Raw genomic sequence first — 23044 nt, forward strand, 5'->3', positions numbered from 1 at the left:
TGTATTCTTCAAAATGTCATGTTATGAAAGACGAAGAGGGGCTCCTGGATGGCTGACTCCATCTGTGGAGCCTGTGACTCTTGATCTTGGGGTCATGAGTTTGAGCCCCCCACTGGGTGTACAGTTTACTTAAAAAAAGAAAGAAAGAAAGACAAGCCTGGGAGACAGTCCCCAATCAAAGATGACTGAGAAGATGACAAATAAATGCCATGTGTGAATAGGAACTGAGTCCTGATCTGGGGGAAAAAATTGCTACAAAGGACATTACTAGGGCAACTGGTGAAGTTGTAATATAGACTGTAAGTTAGATAAACGATTAAATCAGTGAAAAATTTCCTAAAGTGGCAAATCTATGTGGTCATGTAGGACATCCATGGTTCATACAAAATACACACGGAAGCTTAAGAAAGGACATGATATATGCAACCTACACTCAGTCAGAAAAGTGTGTGCGTGTGTGTGTGTGTAGAGAGAATGAACACAAAACCCAACAAAATGTTAAACATGGATGGATGTGAATAAAGGATATACAGGAGGTTCTTTGTACTACTGCAATGTGTAAATTTTGTATTATTCACAATAAAGTTTAAAAAGACGTAATCGGGGCCACCTGGGTGGCTCAGTCGTTAAGCGTCTGCCTCCGGCTCGGGTCATGATCCCAGGGACCTGGGATCGAGCCCCGCACTGGGCTCCCTGATCAGCGGGAAGCCTGCTTCGCCCTCTCCCACTCCCCCTGCTTGTGTTCCCTCTCCCACTCCCCCTGCTTGTGTTCGCTCTCTCGCTGTGTCTCTGTCAAATAAATAAATCTTAAAAAAAAAAAAAAAGGACAATCGGAAAATATCTTTCTTAAACTTCTTTTGGTAGAATGAATGACAAAATTTCAAGCATAACTCTTATTGCACTAGAGTGCTAAATCATAATCCCAAATCAATTGTAGCATATGTAAAATTTATTTTCAATAGCCTTGTTTCAAATTTTCTTTGCAATTTCAAGCAATAGGATCTCACTGCCAAATATGGTTTCATAAGTGGCAAGTTGAGAAGAGAAACTCATTTTTAAAATTTATTACCTTCTTTATTTAGGGATAATTGACATAATATTCACTTCAGGCATACAACATATAATGATATGTTATTTTTAGAAGACACTCATTTTTAATACAGGACTAAAAAGCTCTGAAAGGGAGAACATTTACTGAATTCCTACCACGGGCAATGCGCTTTACATACTTATGTCCCTGAACTTATTTAATATTCATGTCAAAACTCTCAAGTTGTATTATTACTTGACTTAATAGAAAACCTGGGTTTTGAGAGGCTGACCAACTTGTCCCAGGTTATGTAGTGAGTAAATGGCAGTTCTGGAATTTTAATCTAAATGTATTTCAATCCAAATCCTCTGCACTTAATCCTGTACCATTTTGCCTCCCTAGCCTGGAATCTCAACTAGAAAAGGTCAGGGGTTTATATGCCTCAAATCTTGAAAGTTCCCTGGAAACTATTCTATCTCAGGAATCAAAGTTCTATTAATTATAACAGTTGAAAGCTTAAAATACCACCAAGTATTTGTCAATCAAAAGCCAGCAACCTACACTAAGAAACTCGGATTTTTATTTTTATTAAAAGAGAAAAAAGAAATGGTAACAATTCTTTTAAACTAACAGCATGATGCTTTTTTTTTTTTTTTTGCAGGTGCATGTATAAACTCTTGGACTGCCTTTAAAACAAAACCAAAAACACTTTATTTAGCATGATTTAAAATCCCTGTGGAAGGTATCTGCAATTTTGACAAAATTCTACATGTTTCTGAAGATGTAGGTGACCCTCAAGCTCTAGAGACATATTAATTCTCAAGATTACGTCAAACTAGAAATATCTGGCTTGAAATGACTCCAAATGTAAAACCCCTTTTCCATTATTCCAAATACATCCTAAGGAAAAAGTCTGATCTAAAATTTCAGGATCTGGGACGACCGAGTGAGAGAAGGTGGCCTCCTCCCTCAGTTAGCTGCAGTGGAGACAGGCTTGGAATCTTGCTCTACCCTGCTCGAGCTGGGGAACCCCAGCAAAGGCCACTTTGACCTCTGGGCCTCAACGTCCTCATCTGTAAAATGAGGGTAATAGTGCCTGCTCTGCCAAGCTGTTGAGGGAATAAACAAGGTAATAACTCGACACAAGTTAGTTCTTCCCCCACCATGGGTCAGAACATGCTGTCTGCACCAGATTGAGGTAAAATGCACCGAGTAGAAATGCTCTGTACAGACACTGGAACACTCCACTTTTCTCTAAGAACAATAAAAGCTGAGGAAGCACATGGAGGAGGCTGAGGCCAGTACCAGCCTACACTGCAGTGTGCAGACCAGCTCCCACCTTCTTGCAGGGATGGCCCTGGAGGAATTTAGGAGCCGGAGCCAAAGCTGATGGCACAGATTTACTCTCTCTGATCAGACAATTTGTGCGGGGTTGTTGTTCCCTTTTGTTCCCCCTTCCCGGTCCCAGCACCCCCACAAAGTTCCGATTCCACCCCCTCTCGAGAGACGCCCACCCCGCATGTTAGTGTGTGTCCCCAGGCTCCTTCCTCGGCGTGGTAAGGAAGGGGTCCAAGGAACCCGCAGCTTCCCGCAACTCCACAAGCCACCCTTTGAAAGCAGAGTCACAGAGAAAAGCCACTCACTTCTGGCCTTCCTCTGAAAGCTGGCTCTGGGTTTGGTGGGGAAAATCTCTGACCTGCCGGCAAGGTCCCCAGCGGCTCAGGCTGCCCCACCTGCCGCCACGGGCTCCGGCGCCCCGGGACGCACCTGCGGTGCCAAAAGGCCACGGCTGGTGGGGGAGGACGTGTGGGTCCCAGGGTAACAGGCGGAGCAGAATCTTCCCAGAGCTCTGGAATGCTCCGCAACCCCCAAATCCTTTGAATAGGGTAGGCATTTCCCCCAGGCTTTCCCACATTTACATATGAATTGCCCAAGTCCCCCAGGCTATCACGGCAGGGCCGGTTCTAAAGGATGGAGCTGGAATCCTCCTGAGGGGAACGAGCTGCAGGCTGCAGCCCAGCTTTGCTCAGGCTCAACACCTTCCCCTCTCTTCTCCCTTTCCTGGTCCTCAAACAGTCACAATTTCACTTCAGGAGTTTTTAATCCAAGAGTAGTATTCTCACTTTGCCAACCCCTACTAAGCTTTGTTTTGGAGGATGCTCTTTTTAGGGAAGGATTCTGAAGGCCCATCCGTCTCTCACTTACGAGGCCGTGCTGTGAAGTGGGTGGCACTTGTCTGCTTTGCCTGCCCTGGGACCTGGCTTTCTGCAGCACCCCTCCCCCTAGGCTGGGGCTTTGCCCAGGGACCCGGACCTCCTACTTTGGGGACCTTACCCTACAGCCATCAGAATGCAGATCTCAGCGGGCTGGGCCCCTCGCGGCAAGAACAGCACAGAGGGATTTTCAGGGACTGGGAGGCCTGCTCACAGCTCACAAACACTTACTTACACTTTGAAAGAAACCAAGGAAAGGAAAGTTGCAGAAAAAGAGGGCACTTTGTAAAAACAAAACAAAACAAAAACAAAAACAAACCCAGAAAGAGAGAAAAGGGCAAAGAGAGCAAAAAGAAAAGCTGCCTCAGGACAGGGGCTGGATTTGGGGCAGGAGGTTCTGCAGGCGCTGAGTCAGCACTTCTCAATCTCACAAGAATTAATGTCGCACCAGTAACTGAAAATCAAGTGTCATGCTAACTAAGAAACGCCTCTACTGGTGAAGTCTGGGCAACCTCAGAGATGGCAGCCTTGGGTAAAGAGCCCTTCCCGCTGCGGCTGGAGCAGCCCCTCTCTGGCCGTGAGGCCCCCTGCGAGGCCCCGGCTGGAGAGCCACGCTGTGGCCTCCCTGGGCCGGCTCGTGCAGCAACTCTTAGCTTCACATTTTAACAGGTACTCACAGGGCCCTTACTGGGTGTGTCGAGCCCTGTTCTAAGCACTTTACAAACACTGGGGTATGTAATCCTCCTAACAACCCCACCATATCCCCGTCCCCACTGTCCGGACAGGAATGACGAGAAACTCAGTTAACCGGCTCAGTAAGCGCAGGACTGGATTCGAGCTGAGCGGGCTCCCGCCTCCGGGCCCCCGACCAAGAGCTACTCTGTCTGCGGGCAAATCCTGCGAGCGCCGACCGGAGCTCTACCTGTGGGGTTTGGTGGCCACCGGGTAGCGAATCGCAAGACAGAGCAGCTCTAAAGCACAACTTAACTTCCGTGGAGCCACCGTTCACCCACCATGAAGCCAACAGTTATGTACTTAAGCACATCTGCATATGTCCATGTGATTCTATTTATAAAACCCCACTTGGTAGAATGTCAATAATCCCTCAGAATCAAATCTAGTAGCGTCATACACAGTAAATATTCCACAGTATTCTGGGTAATTTATGGCAGAACAGACGTGAAACAAAGGAAAAGGCTTATTTTATCCTGTCTTTTGATGGCTTTCTGACTTCCACATTAATCATCTTCCTCAGGGAAGGGGAGAGCGCCCCTTCAAGAAACCTCAGCTCTCCAAGGGATAGGGCAGCAGGTAGAAACTTGTAATACTGTGTCTACTTTTTTTATTTTTAAGATTTTATTTATTTAGGAACACCTGGGTGGCTCAGTCGGTTAGGCGTCTGCCTTCGGCTCAGGTCAGGATCCCAGCGTCCTCAGATCGAGCCCCGCATTGGGCTCCCTGCTCAGTGGGGAGCTGGCTTCTCCCTGCCTGCCACTCCCCCTGCTTCTGCTCTCTCTCTCCCTCCCTCTGACAAATACATAAATAAAATCTTTTAAAAAACTGTTTTAAAAAAAGATTTTAATTATTTGAGAGGGAGCGAGAGAGAGAGAAAGAGAGAGCACGAGCAGGGGGGAAGGGTAGAGGGAGAGAGAGAAGCAGACTCCCCACCGAACAGGGAGCCAGACGCAGGGCTCGATCCCAGGACCCTGGTATCATGACCTGAGCCGAAGGCAGACGCTTAACCAACTGAGCCACCCAGGTGTCCCTACTTTTTCTACTTCTTAAAATAAAAAAAGTCAAACCTTGTAACCCAGGAGTCTACTTTTAGGAATTCATTATGCATAAATCATTGGACAAATGCACAAGATGTATAGGTAGGGATGTTCTCCAATGTGTAAAAAAATTCAGAAACAACCTGAGCAGAAACAGCCAAACTTTCTCCCCAAAGGGGCCTGCTTAGGGGCGCCTGGGTGGCTCAGTTGGTTAAGCGGCTGCCTTCGGCTCGGGTCATGATCCTGGGGTCCTGGGATCGAGCCCCACGTCCGGCTCCCTGCTCAGCAGAGAGCCTGCCTCTCCCTCTCCCTCTGCCTGCCACTCTGCCTATTTGTGCTCTTTCTCTGTCAAATAAATAAATAAAATCTAAAAAAAAAGAGGCCTGCTTAAATAAATTATGGCATATCCGTATGACAAAATACTATTATAGCCACTGAGATACAGATTTATATTAACATGGAATGCTGTCTGTGTGGTTAAATGAAAAAAGCATATTACCAAAGAGTTTATGAAAGAATTGCAATTTTGTTAAGGGAAAATACTTTCAGTAGGTATATTTGAAAATGAGAAAGTCTTGACAGTGATGGAAATTCTGATATTTTTTCCTTTCTTTGACTGTATTTTCTAGTATTTCTACAGTGAACATGTAACGTTGATAGAAGTTGAAAGAATAAAAAAGTAGAAGAAAGAACATTTGCTATAAAATGAGAATATTCTAATACCAACAGTTCTCAATTACTCTGTTAATCCATTCAAACTCTTTCTTCACTTTTTAATAATCTGAGGTCTCTTTCCTGGCCCGGTCACTGTAGACTGCTGAAGACGATGGGTCAGGAGACACAGCTCAAGTAACAATTTGCCAGTCTCCTAAGAAAAGCAAAACCACCACTGTCTGCTTAGCAATCTCTTAGAAAACCCCGAGAGAAAACTGTCTTTGTAAATTTGCTCATCCCCCCCCGGCCCCGGCCCAACCAGAGCCATGAGAAATCCTGGTTTTCCGATTTTCCCATCACTCCAGCCGGGCCACCCAGCTCCCACTGCATCTTTACCTTTAGCACCTACAAGACTCCAATTTGGAGGTTTGCTCAAACTTGTGGCGCTGTGGTCCCTGGCTTTTCTGCAGGGCTCACAGCCACCCAACTTCAGAGAGGAATCAAACCCATTTAGTTCCCAAATCTAACGGCAACTGAAAAAACTTTCCCTGTGGCTTTTGCTCAGTAACTGCCCGCTGACTTTGGCAAGCAGCCTCTAGCACAATCCCTACTGGGAGGGTTTCCACCTCAGCGAAACTCAGCTCCAAACTTCTCATCTGCCCCTTCCTTTTTCCAGGCCCTATCCAGGCATTCTGAGGAGCCAACGAGTCAAGTGCCCCATGGACAAGTCTGCAAATCTCCTATACTGCCAGGATGGGAAGTTTAATTCTAGGGCCAACTCAAACACCATTTTTGAACACTTACCAAATACACATAACTCCTAGAGGGGTGTGCTGTTGGTGGGACATTACTATTACTATCTATTCCTTAGGCAGCAGAAGTGAAATTATCAAGAGAGCAAAGACAGTTTTCATAAAATAGTTCACTAGGAATAAATTATCAGTTTATAAGAGGATTTTGATTATAGTCAGCCAACAAAACTCTATACGAAAACCTTTATTATCCAAACACACACACATCTAACGTTATATTTACCAAGCCTCTTGAGGGAAGTTATTATTGCTCTCATTTTACAAATGAGGAAACAGGGACACAAATCAAAGAAATGGCTCAAGTGCGACCACAGGGCTGAGAAAGCTGCATATTCAAAACCAGCATCCAGGGCCAGCACTTTCCATGAAGGGTCAAGGCTTGTTCCAGATTACATGTCTTCTCCGTATGCACATGGCCCTGTCTGGCATTATATTTCCAATTTTAGTAACGACACTACAGTGATGTTTCAAAATTTGCTCATGTCCGTGCCCCTCTGGCTATTTTTCTATCCTACTCTATAAAACTAGACTTTCTTCAGCTTCTATGAGGTGGTTTACTTTTATTCCTCCCACTTGCTGTCATAGTATTTTATGTATCCTTTATAACTGTGCAACCCCCCCCCAATCAATTCACCTGAATCATAATCCTGTTCAAGTTCTAACTACAAAACTTTACAAATATTTAATAGGGAGCTACCAAGCAGAGTGCTAGGCCATCGGGGAAGTAGAAAAAGTTGAAATGCCCTCAAAAGCTTTCTTTAGTCTCATTGGGAAAGTCATGTTATCTCTCCTGTGTTCAGGAACAGCAAACAGAATAGGGTTAAACTGGATGGTCTTTAAAGTTATTTTCATTTGACTTAATGAATCTAGTTGAACAGGCAAAACGTAAATTCATGAAACAAAAGAATATTGCAAAACAGAATCAACTTAAGCATTAGGGTTTTGGTTATATTTATTTGAATGAACCCAATCTATCAAAATAAAGATTCTTTCCAAGTGTGATCTGATATTTTGATGGTAAAATCTCATTAAACTCAGGATATCTGACATTATATACTAGTATCTTATTTTCTAGCTGAAACATGGGAAAAAAATAAAACCTCAATACAAGGGAAATATAAATCAGGTTTTCCCTGGGAACCCAGTCATAAGTGCCGTGTTGGTTTAAACAAGCTCCAGGCATCCCAGGGTCACTCCATCCCCCTATATCTCCTCTGGCTTCCATTCCTGAGCTATAAGTGAAGCTGCTTCTAAGATCTTGAGAGCGCAGCAGGTGTAGTGAATAAAATACTCAAAAAAGCCCTGGGATCTAGCCCTGCTTCCCCTCCTTCCTGTGTGATCTCAGACATGTTACATGACCTCTCTGGGCTGTTGTTTCCATGTATATATAACAAAGGGGTTGGGCCTCGTTGGTCACTTCCAAGATCTAAACTCTTACATGCCGTGCTACCCTGCTACTTCACTTACTCCTCTCAGTTTGGAGTAACCACATCACCTGCTAACTAGTCCCACAAGGAGTGGCAGTTGGCATGTAAGGCCTCTTTGGACTCACCTAGGCAGTTAGCCACTTCCTCTCCGCGAGCCCTAAGGACGGGCCCTTGCTGCCATTATTCTGGAACCCAGCACAGCGGACTTCCGGTATTTGGTCCCTTCTTCATCCTTGAACATGACAAGCCCAGCTTGTCTCTCTGCCTTTCTGCTCACCTACTGTCCTTTAAGCCCAGCTAGATGAGGGGCCTCTCCACTCCCTGTATTGGTCTTTTCCCTAAATTTCCCTTCTCAAGCAGCAATACAAAGTAACACGTACTATTTTATCTTTTTTTTTTTTTTAACATTCCCAAGTCACATTTATTCTAGGTGTGTGATGCCGGTTCAACCTTTGAAAATCAAACAATGTAATTCACCACATCAACAGGCAAAAGAAGAAAAATCATATGACCAAGTCAATTGATAGGGAAAAAAATACATTTGAAAAAATCCAACATCCATTTATTATGATAAATAGGAAATAGGAAAATAGAAATAGAGTGCAATTATTTCGACTTGGAACAGAACATGTATTAAAACCCTACTTATCTTTCGGTATACATATTCTGTGCCCCAAAATAGAATATTTCATTTGACTACACACATTCACTGAGCACTTATGATATGCCAAGTTATTAGGTTCTGGAAATACTATCTTTACCACTGTCAGAGAGCTTAGATGTTACTGGACTTCTGTGCCTAATGTATACCTAATCCATAGGATTTAGCACAGCAACTGGCACTTAATAAACGGCAACAATTATTGTAACTTAGAGTGCCTGAGCATTACTCTGCAATAGTTGGGATAAAAGACACTACCCAAAGATTTTTATTTTATTTTATTTTATGTATGTATGTATGTATGTATTTTTAAAGATTTCATTTATTTATTTGACAGAGAGAGACACAGCGAGAGAGGGAACACAGCAAGAGAGGGGGAGTGGGAGACGGAGAAGCAGGCTTCCCGCCAAGCAGGTAGCCCGATGCGGGGCTTGATCCCAGGACCCTGGGATCATGACCTGAGCTGAAGGCAGACGCTTAACGACTGAGCCACTCAGGTGCCCCAAAAGATTTTTAAAAATCATGAACTATCCTAACTTTTATGAAAATTTTAGTTAAAATTTAGGACCTGTGGCACTGGGGGTAAATCAGGTTTCAATCTCCCTCTAAGCGGGGCAGAGGCTGGAGAGCAAGACAATCAAATTCCCTACCTCCAAATCACTGAGGAAAGAGCTAGAGGAATTCTACCATATTTTTTGTCTAAGTATTGCTGTGAGGTCAGCAGTAAGTAGATGCATCTTCACATTTCAGTAGATGCTAAGATGCGCATTTGTTTTTAAGATTTTTTTATTTATTCATTTGAGACACAGAGATAGAGAGAGAGAGAGCATGAGCAGGGGGAGAAACGGAGGGAGGGGGAGAAGCAGGCTCCCCGCTTAGCAGGGAGCCCTATACGGGGCTCGATCCCAGGACCCTGGGATCATGACCTGAGCCGAAGGCAGACGCTTAACCATCTGAGCCACCCAGGCGCCCCCATTTTTTTCACATTTTAACATCTCTAAAAGCAAGATATGTTTTCCAAGTAAGAGCGTGTTAAAGTTTAATTAGAAGTCATCTTTTTAATGGTACCTAAACTTATTCAGTGTCTTACAGTAGATGGTGTTTTAGATTCAATGAAACACAATACATTCCATCAGTCTCCTCTCAGTTCACGATTAGAAGGGGTTGGTTTCTTGATATGGTGGAACGAGGGCCACTGTGGAGCCATGTGTACAAACGTGTTCCTTCTCACCAGTAATCACAGTGCGTGGGCACCGTCACAGCCTGATGGTCATGCCCAGTGTGGGCACTGCCTGGTTTCTCAGGAAATATCAAATTGGAAAATTCTGGGGCACCCACTCTATGGGTGAGTCAAGTTCCTGAGTCCTCACTTTGACATCCCATTTAAGGCCAGGCCTGCCATGGTTTTGCAAGTTAGCTGCTTTGATTCACCCCTCCTCCCACTGCGCCCTCTAACAGCCCTCCACAAGAGCACCTCTTCCTATCCATGCTCAGTGGATCCAGCCTTTCCTTGAGATCTCTTGCTTTAAGAGAGACCTGCAATCTTCCCAGGCTAATCTTCCTGTGTTGCCGATGAAACATTATACAAAGACAATTTAGGTAATGGCTTTAGAGAAAACAAACAACCTGGCTTGAGGATACAACTCCTGATACCAGGGCAAGGTCTCTGGGATGGGTGGGAGTCTGTCAGACTGGATCATTCCAACCTCAGGAGGGCCTTATTTCCTCTCAGGCTTCAGTCACCTCCCAACCTTTGGGGATATAGGGCCCTACATGTATGTCCTTTTGCCTCCACATATTTACCCTTTTCTTCTCCTTTCCCTCCTGCCTACCCATCTATCTTCCAACAAGCAACAACACCCTGATTTTAAAAAGTAAGCGCAGGAAAGCTTTGTCCAACTCTGTGCCCCCTCAGCTACAGTCACAAGTCTTTGATTCTTTTTGTGAAAGGTCTTGGAAGAGTGGTCTTCATGCCCTCCTTCTATGACCTCATCCCCCATAGAAGTCCTCTGTAAGTAATTCTGAGTCATCACTGTTCCAGCAAAATTGGTCTTTTCAGTTGACCAATAAGCCCCTCGACAAATCCAATGGCATTATCCTTGATTTCCCTGGGGTACTTCAAAGCATTGGCCATTCTCTCTTCCTTTAAATTCTCTGGTTTTCTCCTGACCTCCTCACATGATCTCGCCCTATCCCTCCTCCTCTTGCTCCCAAACTGTGGCTCGGTTCTCAGACACCTGCCCTTCTCCCCAGTCGCTCCTTGCCTCACAGAAGGCATCTACACAGAGTTCCAGTGATTACATCTGAGAGGAAAACTCAGCACATGAGGCCTGGCTCACCTTATTCCTCAAGCTCTGGTCCAAACTGCCATCGGTTTCTAAGATTTCAGTACTCCAGTGATCTCCAAACTGTGTTCCTCTTTGTCACTGCAACTATGTGCCCTTGCTCAATCAGGAATGCTCCCCCTGCTTCTCTCTGCCTACATCAACCCCCATTCCTCACTCTCTTCAGCTTTAGCTCAAGCTCAAACATCTTCTTAAAGCCTTTTCCTACAACTCAGGTAAGGACTGAGTTTTCCCCCTTCTGACTGGCCACAGCATTCACTTGTGTACTTTAGTACATGATTCCTATTTTTGCATTTTACCTCACCAGTTGATCTGTAAACTCCCGTGTGTGTGTTGGGGTGGGGGAGGCATCCTTCTCTGGATTCGCCCTGATGCTTGGTACAGTGCTAAGTACTGGCTACTAAATCCCTGTTGAACTGTATGCAGAGGGGATGCGGGGTCTCGTGCTGGTGGAGTGATGGTGGCGGCTCATGTTTCCTTAGGATTACTATGTGCCAGGCTCTCCTGCGCTGTTCTAGGCACCTAGATAGCTATGAACTCACTTCATCCTCATAACACGGTCACGTAGGTACATCATCTCGTTTTACTGATAAAAAAACTGTGGCAGAGAGAGATTAAATGCTTTACACAAGGTGACACAGGTAGTGGGGGATGGTATCTAACAGTCCCCCTTAAGGGACTTATAAAATTGTATCTGGATTATTTGTTTATATGCTGTTTTCTGTTCAAAACCGCAAGTTCCTGAAGGCAAGCACGAGCCCTACCCATCTCCAATGTCTCAATGAGGACACAACTGGCATTCTGGGCAGGACAATTCTTCACTGTGTAGGACGGGTCTACACACTGAAAACATTCAGCGTCTCCGGTCCCTGCCTTCTAAACAAGTAGTCCCCTGCACGCTGCCACTGTGACAGCCAAAGGATACCTCCACCCCGTTCCAAATGCTGGGGTCGGTGGGGCCAGCCATGCCTCAGAACGCCCGCCATCTCCAGAGCCCGCTACATCCCAAGTCGGCACCATTGGCAGCCGCCGTGGCGACGATTCACACCAGCTGACCCCCATCCCGGACTTCACGTCACCATTTTGGACCACGGATTTGTACCTAATCAATGAATGGTTAGTTCATATGATGAGGACTAACTAAAAAACACCAGCTGAGTCATTTACACTCACTCTCCCGGGAATCTGAATTAGGATATCAGGCAGATCAGACAGGAATAGAAGCTGTAATAATGCTCCAAGGCAGTGGTAGGACGAGTCTGGTTATGTGTAATCTAAAGTGAAGAGGGAGTAGAAACTATGAGTAAACGGGAAGTGTGGGTCTGCAGCAAGAGGAGACCAAGCAGAAGTTCAGGGAAATGCAAAAATGTCGAGAGAGAGAGAGAGAGAGAGAGAGAGAGAGGGAGAGAGGGAGGGAAAGGGAACGGCTGGTCCCGAGGACATCTGGCTCCAGCCCACTGGTATGGGAGCAGGAGCTCCATCCCTCCTCAGGATCTCCAGGTAATCGCGGTCTAACCAGAATGTAAACAGCGTTTGGAACTCAACACACTTCTGTGAGCTAAAAATAGATGAGTGGCTCTTGCTTATAGTAACATTATGAAATTAGAGGAAGCTGCACAAAGTGCTCTGGGAACAGTCAAGCAGGTGAATTAGAGTGGTCCTACCGCCACTACCTGTATTACTGAGCGTGAAACTCCACCGTCTGTTTTGCTGGCCATTTGTGACTCCGATGGGTACGTCCCCTTGTCTCTAGAGTGGCAGAGGCCTCACGGCATGTGCCACACTCACGCCTTGCCATCAGCATATGAAATCAGCCAGGATGGGGCGCCTGGGTGGCTCAGTCGTTAGGCCTGCCTTCAGCTCAGGTCATGATCCCAGGGTCCTGGGATCGAGCCCCGCATCGGGCTCCCTGCTCGGCGGGAAGCCTGCTTCTCCCTCTCCCACTCTCCCTGCTTGTGTTCCCTCTCTCGCTGTGTCTCTGTCAAATAAATAAATAAAATCTTTAAAAAAAAAAAAGGGAAATCAGCCAGGATGAAAAGCTCATGTCTCGGATTGACTGGCAGACATTTTATTCCAATAATTTGAATCCAGACTGTAGCTACAAAGATATCATGTTCACACACTTGGAATGAAAAGAAACCTTGCCCCATAGAGTGCTAAACCCCAAACTATGTGTGTAACACTGGCAAAGTGCCTTCAAGTCTTCGCTACTTTTTCTCATCTTGGGAGAAAACAAAACAAGATTTTCCTGGACTCTGTTGGTCCACTGCAATTATTGTCCAAACTTTAAAGGAACTGCGTCTCTCTTTTCATCACCACTTCTCTCCTAAACTCCTTGTAATGTGCTCTTGGCCTCAGTTGTTCCTCTTCCTCACCCCACCCGCCAAATGCGAGGTCTTTCCTTGGTCCACACCCCCACCCTTTCTCTGCCGCAGCGTGTCACTCAGCTACGCCCCCTCCATTTGAAGTCGTTCCCCTGGCACCCCTAACACAGTACTTTTCTGCTCTCTGAGTTCACTGGTGTGGAAGGAGCTCAGAGCTGTGCTTCTGGCTTCAGCCCTGACGGTCTGGGCATCGGGAGACCTTGATTCAATTCCTGATCTAAGGATTGATTTTGGACATACATTTCAATTTCTCTGAGCTCCATCTCTTTGATTACAAAAACAGTGGGTCAGATTTAAGTGTTTTTCAAACATTTTTTTACTGTGGCCCCCACACTTCATACTGTGACTCAACATACACATAACACATAATATGTGTGTGTGTGTGTGTGAGCGTGTGTGTAGAAGTATGACATACATACTTTTAGTACATCAGATGTGCTATGACATTCTCTATTCACTTCTATTTTATTTTTCAAAAATGCTAGTTGTAATCCACCGAATAGACTATAAGACCCAGTCGTGGGTGGTTACCCATTATTTATAAAACACGGGACTTGCTGATGTGTAGTGATACGGGATTCCACTGCAGCCCTCCAACCCTGGACCTCCAAGCCTTGATTCTCACCTGAATTCCAGTGCCTTTTTCTCTCTGTAAGAGTCCTTCATCCTGATATCCTAATATCACATAACTCAGTTAACATGGAATCTGAAGCACCAGGTCCTCTCCCCATCATAACCACTTATGTTATTAGCAAGCGTAAAATCTTCATGCCGACTTTTGGTCTAGCAATGGGAGAGCAGATTACATTGTACCAACCTACCTACTGAGAACTACTAGCAACTCTGAATAAGGCTTTTTTTTTTCAAAGTAACTATGTGAAGGCATTGGAAAGCAACCAAAAGCAGGCCGAAACTAGAGGGGATAAGACTCAAAACAAGGGAAGCAAACTAGGTAAGATCCATATTTACCCAATTCTTATCCCCTGAAGTCAATCCCTAGTCTTCCAGGATGTGGGGGAAATAAAGCAAAAATGGTGAAGTCAACAACTGGCAACTTTCTTGGGCTGAAGAGTCAAAGGCTCACATCTGGGGCTGTGAAGTGGCTAGATATTATGGGAGAAATGGAAAAGAGGGAGCCACAGAGACAGCAGCCCAAAATCTGTGCAGAAATTCCCCTCAAATCCTTGAACTATGTCTGCAGGTGATGAGACTCCAGGAAGCCAGCAGAAAGCAATAACAGCTGGAGGCCCAAGAGCCTGGCAGATATTCACAACTGTCTGGCGCTGAGAAGACACAGCCTGAAATTTGAGTCCGTCCAACTTAGGAGGTTCAATAAACACTCTGGCTTTCCACTGAAGCCTCAAAAGAGCCATACCTTAGGAGAGGGGCCGCACCCTAGGACTAAAGGCAAAACTGTAACAGACCCGCCCTAGCCACACTGAAGACTGAGGCCGTCATAGGACTGATAAGGCAGGTGAGGGAAAGGACACATCCTGATAGAAGGGCCTGGTTTCTAGCTCAAGAGACAGACTGGAGCAGCCATTAAACAGTGCTTTGTTTCTCAGAAGAAGCAGGGGGAGGCGGGGGAGAGTGGGAGAAGAGGGACGGGGTGCTCCCCTTGGATAATCACACCTGCAGAGACAGGGTCTGAGGGCAGATGTCCCATGGGGGGGTCCATCTGGATCTCAGGAGAAAGGGGACCTCACAGTGACAGGCTGGTGGAGCAAATGATAAGGGGGAAGGGAGGTGGATCACCAAGAGACAAAGAACTCATAATTTATGAGCACCTACTATGTTCCAGACATGTCATTAAGTGCTTTATTTATGTTCTCTCACCGACACAGGTAGTATTATCTTCACTTTATAAATAAGGAATCCAAAGCTCAGAGAGGTTAGGTAATTCACCTAAAGTTACACGATAGTAAATGGTGGGGCTGAGATGTGAACTCAGGTCAGAAGACAGACTCCAACACTTGCTTCTTTCTGGAATTACATGCTGTAACTGTAACGTTTGGGAAGGGCAGTGGTGTGTGAGTAAGCCAGCAGCAAAGAATGGTAGAAAGCAAAAGGGTTTTCGGGCAGACTAAGATTCTGTTACAGGTCAAGGAGGATCCTAGAGGTACAAAAAAGGGGTGTCAACTGAGCTAAATACGAATGCACCATCAAAACTTCAGTCCTCGAATATAAAGAGAGAGAGTTATAAAACTGGAAATGACAGAAGGTGGGACTTAGCTGGTGTTAGAGAGGTCACAGGGCAAATTGCACCACTCCGGAGCTTGACTCTTGTTAAGTCAGACAGAGTAAACACACTCTGAGGCTTAATACAATAAGGAACTAATGATAGGAAACAAAGTTCATCTAAGGAACAGATGTGGGGAAAGGGAATAGGAGCTATACGAAAACAAGCAATATAAGGAATCAGAGAATCACTTGTGTGTGTGTTGTTGTTGTTCTTGTTGTTTTGAGCTGGAAGGACTTTAGAGGTCATTCATTCCCTATCATCTTAGAACAAAAAATGCACCTAGAAAAAAGTGGCTAGCTGTTAAATACCTGGTCTCCCAACTAAAACCGGGTTTGGTTTCATTCTTACCTTTACAAATGCAGGTGGAGAGCCTGATTCATCTGCAACAATGCCCTGGAAATTCTGGTTTAGTCAAGCCTGTGTTGGAAAACCACAGGATAAACCACTGGTCGTTCTGGGATCACAGACCAGGGACTTGTGTCCCCGACAACAGTGAACCTATTCTGAAGATCTAGACGAGAGACTTTCCACTTTGGAGGAAGGTGTGAGATGGACTTTCTAAATCGTTTACATTTTCTGACTCTAACCCCTATCCTCTGGTCATCACCTACACTCCCCCAAATTGGCCCAAACCAGAAAGTTGGCTTGGCAGGAGAATAGCATATACATAATAAAAATAAAGGTCTAACAGGGAGTCCAGAAATTATAAAACAACAACAAAATAAAACATAGTTCATTTCAGAGAACTGGAGAAGACAAACTGGCAAGAAAGAAATAACGTCAAAGAAAGAAAGAACGAAAGAAACTCTACATTATAAAAGACTCAATTAATACTCATGTTACAGATAAGTTAGGTAAGGCTAAATGAGATGAAGTAATTTGAATACACAAAGCATCATGTGTATGAATAAAGCACCATGAAGAATATAATCTTCTGATTTCCATTCACTTAAGATTCCTGAATGTCAAGACATGAACACTCTATAAAACAAGTTAAAATCTTCTTCTCCCTAATGTCTAAAGAAGTGTAGGGATTGAGAGAAAGAACATGCCAGGAAAGTAAATTTTCTCTGGGTGCCTCAATAATGAACTTGCCATCCCCATAAAACAAAACAAAACAAAATATTACAGTACAAATGGAAAGATATTTGGGATGAGAGACGCCTGACAAAACCGAGAATGGTAAAGAAAGTTCCCATGAGAACATGGTCTCGTTCTGGAGGCCACGGTGCATATTTATAGCACTGTACAGGTCTTGCTCTGTAAAGTGCCTCCCAGAGGGATTAAATCTCTAAGGTTGTTCTCATTCAAGCCATACTTAAATAAGAATTTCGAGGGTCAGTTTCCTTAAATGCATGAGTGTTCCTAGTACTGGTATAACCACCCCTTTTATCTATTTTCAGGTTTTATCCTTCTCAAAAGGATGACTGAGTTCATACCTTGAGTTTTCTTCCTGTTTTGCACAAATTCTGAGCGTCTCAGGCTGCTGGGTGCCGTGCGGCGGAAGCAACTATTCCTTTTCCAAGTCTCCAGGCCATTTCTTTTTTTGTCTTCCTCAAACTGCCAAGTATTCTTCCCTAATGAAGGACCCTGAAGAATGCCACAGTGATCTTCTCCCCGGCCCCCTCTCATCCACTGACTCTGCGGACTATCTGGGAAGACGCCCCTGCTCCCAAGCGCCATGGTTCCTGCTTTGTCAATGCCATTATCCTCCCAATTCTTCATCTGATGGACAGAATCTGTCCCTCTGTAATTCTGAAATTTATACTCACAGTTGGCAAATAGAGTATCGTAGCCTTTATGTTCTGTGTCAAAGTCACTCTGATCCAGGGCATGAGTCTTTGCGTTGGGACAGATTTTACCATTTTCACAAACCTTTCTGTCCCCTTCATGGTATTTGAAAAATTCTTTACCTTCACTGACTCCATCCAAATCTGGGAAGTCCACAGACTGACCATTAGTATAATTCCCAGGAACCTGACATAAATTGTTGCGGTTTCTATAATAAAAATTAGCTTCTTTACAATCCTCAAGATTATAATTAAAATTCCTGTAGTCCATGTGCCACTTTTCAGGTTGACCACAATTCCCCACAGAATCATCCAAACCACTGTGGCGAGTGCACAATTCAGTTTCTTTAGAGTCCTCAGGATCAAAATTCAGATTCTGACCATCCGTGTGGCCATTCATGTCCCCATACCCTCCAGCTTTCCAGCCTTCTGAGCTGCCTGTAAATCGGTTATCCTTAGTCCCCGGGCTAGAACCCGCATTTTCTGAGTTCTTGTAACCATCACAACCCTGAGCCATAGTTCTGTAGTTCATACAGTCCTTTCCACTTTCTTCCTCTTCCTCATGGTCCGAGTAGCTTGGCTCACTCTGCTCAAAAGCCCAGTATCCACAATGTCTTTTTCTATAGGGCCGATTCTGCCCCAAGGTCCAGTGTCTGGAATCCAAGCCACCTTCTCTGTAAAGTCGATCCAGCCCTGTAAGGTCCCTCTTCTGTAGACTCCTGTGGTCTTCATACTCCCAGCTGGAGCCCCAGTGCCCTTTCTTCTCCGTTTCTCTTTCTTCTCTAACTTCTTGGGTCTCCCACATGTTCGGTGTGCATAAAGACACGCGTTTTACTTCCTCCTTCCATGGGCCTGGGTGGGGCTGAAATGTGGACAGGTGCAGGTTAGCCTAAGGCTGTATCTGTCCTTCTGAAAATGTCTCCCCAAGCGCTCGAGACACTCTTCTTACTCCTCCAGCTGGAGTCCAGAGAGATGTGGAGTTATTTCAACCTCAGGATCCAATCAGTGAGCTGCTATATCTTTCCCCACAGAGGCCAGAAGATAATTAGTAACTAGTGTTCATGTGATTGGAGTTGGCAGCTTTGTTCGGTGTTTCCCTCAAGCTGGTCAGACTGGCTTGGCTGCTTTCTGTGCCGAAGGGAGAAGTATTTTGCCGTTTGAAAGGTTTTGTAGAAAAAGCAGAGTGAGCGAGAACAGCCCCCTTTAAAAGCCCAAGGTAAGGTCATATATCTCCTCTGCCTCTTTAGATATTTCAGTCATCAACCATCAGTATAAATAATGTTTTTGTGCACAGCTCAACACATGAAACATGTGGACGTTTCCCATCCTCCAAGTTCAGCTTTCTAATCCCTGGACATCTGAAACTCTGGGACTCCCTTCCCCTCCTCTTCCTCCTTTGAGAGTCTGCTTTTATGGGAGTCAGATTACCAGCTGGTGTACCCTCAAATCACAAGTGGTTTCAACTCCCACCTGCAGACGCATGGGCACATCCCACTGAAGGAAGAAAGAGAACTTCTTTTTTACTCCAATCTGGTGCATGGGTAATTTTAAAACTGTCCCCTAGAAGAATGTAGTTATGCCCGCTTTCACACTTTCCTTGATACTTGCCATGCCAGAGAAGCATGAAGACCATTTCCTGAATCTCTTTTCCATCCAATCACCCAGCATATTCAGGAACTGGGGAATAAGGTTAGAAATCGGAAAGGTGCAGATAAAAATACCTATTTGGATCAACAAACATTAGATGGGTGCCTATTACAGATGAGGTATTGCAGAAGAGAGAAAAAATGGACAAGTTAGCCTCTGCCTCTTGCAATGCAGGAGCAATACTCTAAAGGAAAATCAAATGTGACAAGTTCTATAACAAACACAAATGGCAATGACGACAGAGCAGGGTCCCTGGTGGGGCAGTGGTGATTTCACAGAAGGGGCAGCATTGAGCAGTGCCTTTGAGCATGAGCAGGATTTCCACAGACTGTCTACAAATGGAGAATTAGGAAATGGGGAACAGTTTGAAGGACAAAGTAGAAAAAGTAACAGGAGATAAGGCCGGAGGGGTAGACTGGGGCAGATCCCAAGGGATCTGAATGCCGTTTACTTCATTCGATGGGGAGTACCATGCTCAGAGACAGGCTTTAGTAAGATGACTCTTCTCGCTATCTGGTCATCTATCCGACGTCCAGGAATGATTCCTTGAACCTCTGCCTAATCCCTATTTGTGAAACAATATACAATATAACCGTGAGGAGACCGGGGTTATATGCTTTGTCAATAATGAGATGTTTACTCTCGGACAAACCACTTACTCTCTCTGGGACTCAATGTACCCATCTGTAAAATGAGACAGCTGGCCCCCATGACTCCCAATTCCTTCAGTTTTAAAAATCCATGGTTCTGTTTTCCTCACTACTTCTTTTTCCTTTCTCAAATACCTAACGTGCTAGCATGCACCTTCAGGATTCTCTACTAGTAGTTACCAAATCAACCTCTGGATTGCAAATCTGATTTTCACGGGAAGGTCTCTGTCCGCTCTGTTCCCTCACACCTAAACCAAGAGCGGAGACGGCAGCAGCCCTGGCAGCTTCTGGGTTTTCAGTGTGAAGATGCGCTATGATCAGCGTGAGGGTTAGGGAGCGGAGAGGTTTTTTTGTTTTTTGGGTTTTTTTTTATCTTCAGTATTATCCTTACTTTACTGCAGATAAAGAAAGAGTCTCAGAGTTTGAATAACCTGGTCACATAAGCTGGTACAAGGTGGGGTTACAACCTGAACTCAGATTCATTTGACTCTGTGGCCCTAGACTAATAGAGGGTATCTCAAAAACGTAGGAAAACCGTAATTTCCCTCAAACCAAGCATACAAACAAGTAAATGTAAATGCTCTCATGGTCTAAGTCAGAGGTGGACCCCTTCTGAGGCAAGTGTGCGCACACCGCCGCCCCACCCTCCCCACCACCGCCATTCCCTCTGTGTCTCCAGTCCCAGCCACGGCCCCGCCACCCCTCGCCCTCCACCCCCTGCCGCAGGGCTGTCCCTTGCCGCTCAACCACAGTGTGCACCCAGACTGGTACATAAAGTAAACCGGGCACACTTTTAAATATTGAAAGCAAAGATGAAGCTTTCCCTAGCTGTTATGGAAAACAAAGTTCCTTTCAGCAACTTTGTATCTTTGATAAAGCTAGCTGGATAAGAAACACACCTAGTACAGCCACCAAGAGAAGAGATAAAAGAGGCTAAATTACAGGTACAAAGGATATTAGTTATAAAATGACCCACCAGAAGAGGTTATGTGAAGCTAAAAGAAATGACCTTTGAATAAGAGGAGAGTGAGTAGCGGGTTATAGTCCGAGGCTCCCCACTCCTACCCCAAACCCATCCCATCATTCTTTTCTAAGTCCTACTGCCTTCATAGTTTGCATAAAGATGTAAGCTGCCTCAGCTTCACTTCCATATTGCTGGCACCCAGAACTAATCCGAAGCTGTGAATGGGGTGCTATTTTCATATGATAAATCTGTGTGCAAAGACATGGGGCCTGAGGGAAAGGGGAGGAGGACGACTTTTCTACTTTTCTCAATCCTGGTATCACTGGCAAAATTCAACCCTTCAGATGGCATCCCTCTCTGTCGCTCTCCCTTTCACGGAACACAACCGTCACATCCCACTGGCTCTTCCTGAGGCCCTTACGCAGCACTGTGCCCCAATGTTTGCTGTTTGTCACCAGAGGGTGGGCGACCGGCTGCAGTGACCATCCATGTGTGCCGTAAATGGAAATATTGCTGTACGCAATGCTGGAAGGGAAGCCGGGCAGCAGGATTTGGAAGAAGACAGAAAGGGAGAAGGTGCAGGAAAGGTAAAGGAAGAAGAGGGAGGAGGACAGGAAAAGAACCAGCAAGAACATGTGCTTCCCTACTTTTGTTAATGTCTCCGTTAACTGTGCAGACCAAACCTCCTCCACTCAGGTGCCCGACACTCCGGCACGAAGACTGCCCCAGTAACATTCTCCGATTCCTACAGTTCTTGCCATTTTCCAGAGCACTGAGCAAATCTCTCTCTCATCCCACCCATGTTACTTTATTATAGTTGTTTCTCTCCATTTCTTACACTGAATGCTCCTTGCAGGCAGGAACCATGTCTAATTTATAGGCATGCGTTAGATGCCAGGCAGAGGGCAGGATAGCTTGGGGGTTAAGAGCGCAGCTCTGCAAGGCCTGGGTGTGAGTCTGGACTTTGTCACTCACCAGTGGATAATCTTGGGGAAGTTACTGAGGCTGAGTCTGTATTGTCATGTTTTCATCTTAAGCACAGAAGACGTGACATTTTTGTGGAACAGGACTAATTCTAAAAAGTATCATTACTGAGAAATTCCCACTACCTAGAATTTGAGACACTTTTGTTCTGCCCCCTGCATATCTCGTGCAAGAACAGTTTACGAATGTATCTCAAAACTTACAAGTACAGAAGGCGGTGGAAGATCCTGGAACTTGCTATGGCTTTGGGGATGTAGAACTGAGCTGACATTCCCTTAGAATTCCTTTTCAGACACTCTGACATCATCAAGGTGTCTGACAATCCTCCAGGACGTCAGGTACTCATCTTCAGTCATCATTTTTTTTAATGCCACTTTATTTCTTAAGTAAACCCTACCCCGCAATGTGGGGCTCAAGCTCACTGACCCCAAGACCAAGAGCTGCATGCTCTGCCGACCAAGCCAGCCAGGCGCCCCTACAGGATCCCTCTCGGAGGACGTGCCTCGGCGCTCATCCTCACGCTTCGCCTTGAGGGTAACTGCTGCTGCTGGCCCCGCTCAGCGCCGTGACCCAGGGGCTCAGTGGCCTAGCTCTTCCCTCATTCATCACACCAAATTTGCTCCAGGACCCCCTCCTGCTGGCCCGCCTCTGAGTCTGCAGTCCCTCAGACCTGCGCCCACTTGCAGAGCAGGCCTCTCCTGAGCATACTTCAGAGAGAAGTCTCCTCTCTTTAATACCGTCTGCTCTCCAGCTTTCAGAAAATGACTCCATCTCTGGCCTTCCCAGAATACTCTTTCTCGTTGGAATTTATTTTTCCAGTCACGTAGAGTGGCCTGAAGCAGAGGGGGAGGGAAGCGTGTGGACCTGGCCTGCCATTCTCCTGCTTTTATTTCTCATTAGCATCCTGTAGGCCCTGCATCCACAGATCAGTCTGTGGCGTGCTTTCTTTCCTGACGACACGTGGGCTCGCAGCTCTCTGGCACACCTGCCCAAAGTGACACGGCCGTGTTGGCCTTGGGCCCTAGTCTGCTGTTGCCTTGCTTTCTGCCTTTTTCCTCTAGAAATTATTGCTGTTTCTTCACCCTTCCCCTATCAAATCTACCATCCCACTGCGTTTGTACCCACACACTCTGCCTCCCCTCCTGTTAAAATGGAGAAACTGTCTCTGCTCCTCTAACAGGCCAGTCTCTCTGTTGGTTCACTGGATCCCACTCCCGCCTACCCCCTCAGAGACTGTGTTCCAGCAAGTCAGCCCTCCCTCTTCTGCTTCCTCAGTGCACCTGCTCTAATGGATCAGTCCCACTCACTCGACTATCTGCTTCTTGTCCTTTGCTAGTCCATCTTCCTGGTCTTCCCCGCTCTCAGACCCTGGCGCGCCCCAGGGCTTCTCCTAGGTCTGCAATTACCCAGCACACAGCAGGAATGCGGGAAGCATGGATATGACTGGAAATGGGGTTTCCGCTCTTATT

General features: G+C 45.6%; 1 protein-coding gene across 7 annotated transcripts in view; it reads right to left on the reverse strand.

Moving 5' to 3' along the window:
- Positions 1-23044, reverse strand: part of DNMBP (dynamin binding protein) — a 105256-nt gene that overhangs the window by 25403 nt on the left and 56809 nt on the right. Inside the window, exon 1 of one of the 7 annotated variants that reach the window (XM_045878607.3) lies at positions 16980-20170. The exons of the other annotated variants lie outside the window; for them this stretch is intronic. Within the exon in view, the coding sequence (XP_045734563.1) occupies positions 16980-18135 (1156 nt within the window). The 5' untranslated portion in view covers positions 18136-20170. Of the gene's footprint in view, positions 1-16979; positions 20171-23044 lie in introns of those variants that run through there. 7 annotated transcript variants of the gene reach the window in all.

The sequence above is a fragment of the Mirounga angustirostris genome, unplaced genomic scaffold, assembly GCF_029215605.1.
Source record: "Mirounga angustirostris isolate CCGP_5_RB_7025 unplaced genomic scaffold, mMirAng1.0.hap1 SCAF_6, whole genome shotgun sequence".
Classification (NCBI taxonomy): domain Eukaryota; kingdom Metazoa; phylum Chordata; class Mammalia; order Carnivora; family Phocidae; genus Mirounga; species Mirounga angustirostris.